At 53.2% G+C, this 7993-nt stretch overlaps 1 protein-coding gene across 1 annotated transcript; it reads right to left on the bottom strand.

Annotated features, from left to right (window-relative positions):
- Window positions 1-347: 347 nt before the first annotated feature.
- Window positions 348-6343, bottom strand: LOC129634125 (serpin A3-1). The gene is made up of 4 exons (XM_055556107.1): window positions 5716-6343; window positions 3036-3306; window positions 1753-1900; window positions 348-690 (listed from the first exon to the last, which is right to left on the bottom strand). The coding sequence occupies exons 1-4, from the start codon at window positions 6341-6343 to the stop codon at window positions 499-501; spliced, it is 1239 nt and encodes a 412-aa protein (XP_055412082.1). The 3' UTR covers window positions 348-498.
- Window positions 6344-7993: the final 1650 nt, after the last annotated feature.

Below are 7993 nucleotides of genomic sequence, written 5' to 3'. Positions count from 1 at the left end.
CTGTGTGCCCTGGGGACGGAGGGGTGAACGTGGACCTTGGATCAGAGCCCCTGAAAGTGGGCATCAGGCAGCAGGGCCCCTTTCAGTCCTGGACCTGTGGTCCAGCAGGCTTGGTCACAGGTGTTAAGCCTGCTCCTGGGATGGCTGGAGAGGCTGGGGCAGAGGGAGGGGCTCAGAGTCTGGGGTGGGCTGAGCAGATGTGGTAAGTCGGGGGTGGGGGTGGCCTCAGGGCTCAGGCAGCAGCAGGGTGGAGACACACAGGAAAGAGGCAAGTCCGAGGAAAGTGCTTTATTGCTGTCAGAGATTTCAGATTCTCTCTGTGACCCAGACACAGATTCCCTGTGCATGTAGAGCTCCCGGCAGAGTCACTGTCACCTCCCCAGAGGTGAGCAGGTGGGGACAGGCAGGGTGGATCCTCAGTGCCCAGGGGCCAGGCTGCACCCAGGGACCTGGGCACCCTGCTCCTTAGGGAGGGCACCCACAGCTCAGAGCGGAGCTCTAGGCTTGACTGGGGTTGGTGACTTTCCCCAAAAAGATGATGCTCTGGGTGTCTTTGAGAACTACGGCAATCAGGAAGGGCCTGTTGACACGCACAATGGTTCTCAAGAACGTTCTTTCCATGCTGATTCCCGTGGCAGCAGCTCCTTCCGTGCCCTCCTCGTCCACGTCCAGCGCAGCGCCGTGGACCACCTGTGGGGACACCAGAGCAGTACCCACCAGAGACGGGGTGAGCGGAGGTGAGCAGTCACCTAGCGCCTCTAAGGGGCTGACATTCACCCACCTGCCGCTGGCCCGTCACTCCGCTGTCCATCTGTTCTATTTATTTGTCCTCCCAACAAACTGTCAACTGGTTTGCATAGTTGTGATACATACACATGCCAACTGAAGGCAACGTCTGTGAGCGATGTGCCCAGCATCAGATAGGAAAAGAACAGGGACTCACTCTCCTAACCCAGAGACTGTGCTGTCTCTGAAGACCCCCTAATATAGGGGGAGGGGCCAGGTCAAGGCATTTTTCTTGCAGGCAACTGTCCACAGTCCCTCCATGTCGAAGCAACTGATGGGTGAGCACTGCTTTCTGCTCCTCTCCTGCCCAAGTGACATGTCCCTGAGCCCTCAGCTCCCTTGCCTAGGATTGGCTTCCCAGCCCTAGACCACGGAGCCTCATAGCATCTGTGCCTCCTTTACCAGGTCCTATGGCAGGTGGGGTGCAGGGAAGCCTGCAGGGCTGCCCAGCCACCCCCACCCCACCGTTCACTCTGGCTTCTCTGCCTCTAGGATCACAGCACCAGGACACTGGGTGTTCTTCTCGCCTACTCTTAGTGCATTTTCACCATGGTTGCTTTACAGACTTTGTTAGTACCTATAACCTCTTACCTGCTCCTCTAGGCACCAAACAAGAACCAACAAATATACACTCCTTTTAAAGATGAAAAGTTGGGGGATGCAGAAATGTGATCGTTCCCCTCTACAGGCAGTGAACAATGGAGCCTGATATGGGGTCCACTGCTGTTTCCACTCTGGGTTCTTCCCAATGACAGGCTTCTGTGTCACTTTATAATTCAGGGAAGGTGGGACCTGATGTCATCGTGATTGTAACCCAGCTCTCCTGGGCTTGGGGAGTCCCAGGGAGGGAGACTGAGTTGCAGGAAAAGCAATTATTTTACAAATTCAATGTGACCTGTCATCTGTCTGGCCTCCACATTTTGCGCTCTGATAGGAGGATGAACTCTCCACACTTTAAAGACTCACCTGAGAGACTACCAGGTCCCTGGTCCCTGTGATTCCTGACAGGTCAGCGTCGGCAAATATTTTCTTAATGCCCATTTTGTAGAGGGTGTCATTCAGTTCATAGTTGCTTTTGATGGAAAATTTTGGCAGGTAGAGCTCATGTATTCGTCTAGGAAACAAGGAAAATAAATTTGAACACCTGCTTGAAAAGATGTCTGCCTTTTCCCACCTCACAGCATGGTCTTCCAACGATTCCTCTTAACCCACCCCCTTCTCCCTGGAATAAGGACTCTTGTTCTCAGTTTCTAGACCCCTCGGGCTAAATCCCCTTATTTTGTTACTTACCCATTCCAATCTGCAGGAGTCTAACATGCCAGGCAGGCACCAGGGCAGGGGGAGCTTAAGGAGTCTGCAAGTCTCCAGGTGACCTGAGTCTACCCTCGGGGGGGACCCTGACCTTGCCCAGCTTCCCCTCTCTCTCCCTCTGCTCTCCTGCTCTGGCCTCAATAATCCTCAACCACACCAGGCTCACTCCTGCCTCAGAGGCTTTGCCCTGGTTATACCCTTGGCCAGAAATGCTTTTTCCCAACACATCCAGCAGGCTCAGTCTCTCACTGCAACATCACCTAAGGGCCACCCTATTTATGATCACAAACTACCTCTGGATACAATTTTCTTCTCCCTTTTACTGTGCTTTTCTCTCCCCACCTCCCCATTTGTCCCCTCTCAACCTAACAAAGTATTTATATTTATTTCCAGTCTGTCTTCCACAATTATAGAGTGCCATGAGGACAGAGAATTTAGCGTTTTATTTGCTGACCTACCACAGGGTCTAAGTCAGTCCCTGAGGCATAGTATGTCCTCAGTTAACCTATTCAACCAGTGCTGACTGGGTGAGTGAATAAATGAGTGACTACAATGGAAAGACAGTGCCAATATGGTCTTCAGAAACCATCACACCTGGGCCCTCCCCTGATTCTATTCGATCCTTCTACCTTCAAGAGGAGAAGTCAGGGGACAAGCTTGTGAATATTGAGGGTCATGTGGAGTTCTCATGACTCAGCCCTTGTTAATGTGAGCCAAACCTTCAGCTCCCGCCCTTTCAGATGTCATCAACTTATAGAAGGATTTAAGCACTGAGCCAGGCAGGCAGCAAAGGGCAAGGTCATCGTGGGATGGGCTCTCCCATCCTGCCCCTGCCCTGCACATTCCTGAGGCCCTATTGTTGGGGGTCAGGAGTCCAGGTAGACGGGGAAGGACCAAGAAGGCAGCTGAACCCACAGCTCTGGGTCCTGGGGAGTCACCTGGGCTGCAGGGAGTTTCGCCACCTCGTCAGTGTCTCTGGGATCAGCTTGGCTTCCAGATGCTGCATTTTGCCCTCATCGGGGAGGATGAAGAGGGCGCTGTCGTTGCTGGTGTACATGAGCTCCACCAGCGTGCAGCCCAGCTCCTCGTCCCGGAAGTAAGGGGTTTCCAGGTCAAGGGTCATCATGGGCACCTCCACCGTCTTGTTGTCGCTCACATGGAACTCTGCCTGCTCAGTGTGTTTGGGGTCAAAGCGGGTCTTCCATTGGGCTGGAGGCGGGGGGACAGGTGAAGAGTCTGTGAGTGCAAGAGCTGCAGTCTCTCCCTCCTCGGCCCTGGTCCTTGAGTGGGGAAGACCCTCCCATGGCAGCAGCCCCTCACACCACGTGCCTCTGGGGACGGACCTGCTAGGTGTGACCATACACCTGGGCAGGTGGTTAAGTCCTTGGGGATGGGGGTGAACCCCACAGGTCAGGATTGAGAAGGGGAGCATTAAACAAAGCTGGTTAGTTGTGCTACATGTGAAGTCAACAGGAATGTGGAGGGCAAGGGAGAGATGGGGATGAGGCTGGGCCTGGGGAGATATGGGACCACCTGGTCCATCACGGGGACATGTTAGTGTCCAGGCGTTGGTCGTTGGCTTTGTAGGGAGGACACCTGTCCCCATGGCCTGTGAGCCCGGCTGGAGCAGGAGCCACACGGGGACCCGGAGGGCAAAGGAGGAGGCTTGGGTGTTCCCCAAGGAAGATGGAGACCTTAGTGTCGGGGGGTGGGCTTCTTGGGGAGATTGGAGCCCTGGGGCTTCATGGAGGATATACCCACCCCTGCTTCCTGCTTTGATTCCACCTCTGCCTGTGCCCCCATGGTTAAAGACAGGAGGAGAGGGAAAGCTGGGCTGGTGGGGTACCCCTGGGGAGGAGGAAGTCCTGGGACAGGTCAGGGTGGTAGGAGATTAGAACACAGAAATGTCAAGGAAGAAACATAGTAAATCTGGCCTGGATTATTAACAATTTTCCATAGAACTGGGAATCTATGGCTTCATTTACAGAGGAAAATACAGATCCAGGAGGGCTGCCCAGGGCTCTGCCAGCAGTTTCCAGTTCAGGGCGAATATGTCCCCCCAGCGGGTGTCCCTTAGGTGCCCGACCACCCTGCAGCGTGCGGAGCAGTGGTCTTCCCTGCATGCGTTAAAAGAAGCTGGGGTTCCCAGCCACTCCAGAGTGACCTTAGAGGAAAGCCCCTTCCTCCAGGCAGCCGAGCAAGTTTGTGAATAAAAAGTCTCCCTATGGCTCAGGCAAAGGGTTAATGGCTCCCTTGCCCTTGTGTGCTGCAGTGACCGCTCTGATTTAGAGAACCTCCCGATAGACAAAGACCCATTAGGAAGCAACAGTTAGAACCAGACATAGAACAGCAGACTGGTTCCAAATTGGGAAAGGAGTATGTTAAGGCTGTATGTTGCTCACCCTGCTTATTTAACTTCTATGCAGAGTATGTCATGGGAAATGCCAAGCTGGATGAAGCACAAGCTGTAATCAGGATGGCTGGGAGAAATATCAATAACCTCAGATATACAGATGATACCACCTTTATGGCAGAAAGCGAAGAAAACTAAAGAGCCTCTTGATGAAAGTAAAAGAGGAGGGTGAAAATTCTAGCTTAAAACTAAACTTTCAAAAAACTAAGATCATGGCATCCAGTCCCATCACTTCATGGCAAATAAATGGGGAAACAATGGAAACAGTGACAGATTTTCTTTTCTTGGGGTCCAAAATCACTGCAGATGGTGACTGCAGCCATGAAACTAAAAGATGCTTGCTCTTTGGAAGAAAAGCTATGACCAATCTAGACAGGGTATTTAAAAGCAGAGACAATACTTTGCTGACAAAGGTGAAAGTGAAAGTGAAGTCGCTCAGTCGTGCCTGACTCTTTGCAACCCCATGGATAGTAGCCTGCACCAAGCTCCTCCATCCATAGGATTTTCAAGGCAAGAATACTGGAGTGGGTTGCCATTTCCTTCTCCAGAGAATCTTCCCAACCCAGGGATTGAACCCAGGTCTCTCACATGGCAGACAGACACTTTACCATCAGCTATGGTTTTTCCAGTAGTCATGTATGGATGTGAGAGTTGGACCATAAAGAAGGCTGAGCACCAAAGAACTGTTGCTTTTGAACTGTCATATTGGAGAAGACTCCTAAGAGTCCCTTGGACTGCAAGGGGATCCAACCGGTCAATCCTAAAGGAAATCAGTCCTGAATATTCATTGGAAGGACTGATGCTGAAGCTGAAACTCCAATACTTTGGCCACCTGATGCGAAGAACTGATTCACCAAAAAACACCCTGATGCTGGGAAAGATTGAAGGCAGGAGGAGAAGGGGACGACAGAGGATGAGATGGTTGGATGGTGTCACCGACTCGACGGACATGAGTTTGAGCAAGCTCCAGGAGTTGGTGAGGACCGGCAAGCCTGGCGTGCTGCAGTCCATGGGGTTGCAAACAGTCGGACATGACTGAGCTACTGAACTGATGGTCAGGACAGGGTCTTAGTGCCCCAGACCCCCTCACCGCTGCCAGCTCCCTCTATGGCACCTAAAAACACAGTTGGCTGAGCTGGAATGGAAATAACCCTGAGAACAAAAACTAAAGGTGCATATCCTTCTGAGTCAAACAGGGCACCCACCTTTAAAGTAGATGTAATTCACTAGCACCAACTCCGTTCTTGGGGAAAGGTACTTGAACAGCTCCTCAATTTTCCCCTGAGTTTTATTCTTCACATAGTCATTTATTAGCCTCCTGGCAGCTTCAGCATCCCTGAAGTTGGTCAAGAAGGCCTCTGAGGAGTACAGCACCTGGGCATCTTCTATGAACTTGTCCAGCAGCTTCAGCTCCTCCTGCACAAACATGGCATTGCCCACACTCAGCTGCAGCTGGTTGCTGGGTTGATTGAGCACCTGCAGGAGGTGCTGAAAGCTATGGTGTATTTCTTTCTCCTGGATCTCCGTGAGGTTGAACTTGAGACCTTCCAGGATCTCTGTCAGGGTGGAGCCACGGGCCCCCAGAGACAGGAAGGCCAAGGCTATGGAGACACTCAGCGGGGAGAAGATGACATTCTTATTGGGGTTCTTCAAAGCCAACTGCTTGTAGAGGCTGAAGGCAAAGTCGGTGTTGCTGGAGGCTAATGTGTGGTCATCCACCCTTCTGTGTTGGTCCTTCACCACCACATTCTCTGGGAGGCAGTAGACACTGGAGCAGAGCCCAGCCACCAAGAGCCCCAGAGCCAGGAGGAAGGAAGTTTTCTCTGCTCTCATGTCTGAAAACAAAGCTCCTTAAGTCTCCATGTGTCAGATGACGTCCCAATCCCCACCGCTGTCCCCCGTGGTCTCTGTTCTCTCAGCCCTGCTGCTCTGTGACCTCCCACAGGTAGGAACCTTCCTGGGCTCCCAACACACATGAGGAGGCTCTGGGCTCCCTCTCCCCCTTTGATCAAGTGCTGTGATTGTTACCAATTTCCCCAATGGAGAAGCTGGGCACAGAGAGGGGAAGGGGCTTTTCCAAGGTCACACAGCAAGCCATGGAGGAGTGAAAGTAAGGAGCCTGGGGTGCCTGGCTCCAGAGTGGGGAAGCTGGTGATGGGTGTGAGGTGCTGTCCAGCGAGAACCCATCTCCCTCTTCCCGGGAGCTGATACTGTCAGAGGGGCCTAGGAAGCAGGGCTCCTTTCCCACCATGCCCCCTCTCTGTCCCCCCAGGAAGGAGCCCTGCACTGATCAGAGGACACAGCACCTCTCCCCACCTCTGAGGACAAGGGTGTGACCTCAGGGAGGCTCTCCCGTTGAGGTGCCTGGTCACAGTGAGGGTTCAGGAGAGAGGCCGCCAGAGGCAGCGGGAGCCGTGCTGGAGCCTGGCTGCCCTGAGGAGCGCTGGTGTAAAGAACAAGGAGGGCAGAGCATTCTGCTCAGCCCCTGCCACGTGGACACGTGGAGGGTGTTTCCATCAAGAACCGGAAAAGGCCTCCTAGTGGGGAGAAGCAGGGTGAGCTCAGAGTCTCAGGGACCTGGTCGAGGATTTTGTTTGGACCACTTGTGAGTGCCGTGCAGTGACGAGCGTGACTGCACCTCTCTGATCCTCAGTTTCCACTTCCGTCCAACATGTGGAACGGCTCAGGTGACATACAGGAAGAAGGTGCTTGGCTCCTAAGAGGAGTTCCAGACGTGTCACCCCCTCCACTAGCCACCCTTACTAGGACTCTACAAGTCAGACTGTGATCCCTGGGGACAGAGGACCAAGCTATTGCCCAGAAGCCTCAGGAGAGACTGAGGTCAAACTGGTGACCTCAGCAAAGAGGGCAGTTTCCCTTCAACTTCTGCCTCTCATCTCAGGGTTTAGAGGAAAGAGGGCTGCTGGGGTGATGTTGTGGGGAGGGGAGAAGGGGGAGGAATTGGAAGAGAGGAGCCTGAGTCGAGTCTTGCCCAGAGGCCAGGGGAAAGGTCCCAAACAAGCCTGGGCACGGAGGTAAGCAATTGCCCCAACTTGGGGCTGATGCAACCATTTCATTTCTTTAGAAAAGAGTTAAACATTTTCCTCTAAAATTATATTTGGAAAAGTAGCTCCTGTATATTTGGCCATGTTGGAGGGCTGGCTCTGTTCAGTTCCTGTCTGGCTCTGGACAGACTCCTTTCCTGTCCACTTGGCTGGGGGCCCTGGACAGTGGAGCTCAGAAAACCCCCCTGGATACCCTGCAGCCTCTGCCCAGAGGGATGCATTGCACTAATTCCATCTCCAGGGCTTTCTGAGAGCAGCACCCTGTGCCAGGCAAGGAGACGCACCTCAGGGCCCTCGAGAGAGCTCTGGCCTGATGGTGGATGCACAGCTGGATGGGGCACAGCTGGCTCTAATCACAACTGCAAAGACTCAAAAGCAGAAATGTTCCCTGGAGCCCTGATGGCACGTCCCTCCCTTT

This window comes from Bubalus kerabau, chromosome 19 (genome assembly GCF_029407905.1).
Source record: "Bubalus kerabau isolate K-KA32 ecotype Philippines breed swamp buffalo chromosome 19, PCC_UOA_SB_1v2, whole genome shotgun sequence".
Classification (NCBI taxonomy): domain Eukaryota; kingdom Metazoa; phylum Chordata; class Mammalia; order Artiodactyla; family Bovidae; genus Bubalus; species Bubalus kerabau.
Note: the sequence above shows the minus strand (reverse complement) of the source record. Positions and strands in the feature narration are given on the sequence as shown.

Coding starts and splice junctions, on each gene's coding strand:
- LOC129634125 (XM_055556107.1), bottom strand. CDS start 6,343: ATGAGAGCAGAGAAAACTTCCTTCCTCCTGGCTCTGGGGCTCTTGGTG. Junction 1,901..3,035: donor CGAAACTCCCTGCAGCCCAG/GTGACTCCCCAG, acceptor CTTGTTTCCTAG/ACGAATACATGAGCTCTACC. Junction 691..1,752: donor GGGACCTGGTAGTCTCTCAG/GTGAGTCTTTAA, acceptor GTGTCCCCACAG/GTGGTCCACGGCGCTGCGCT.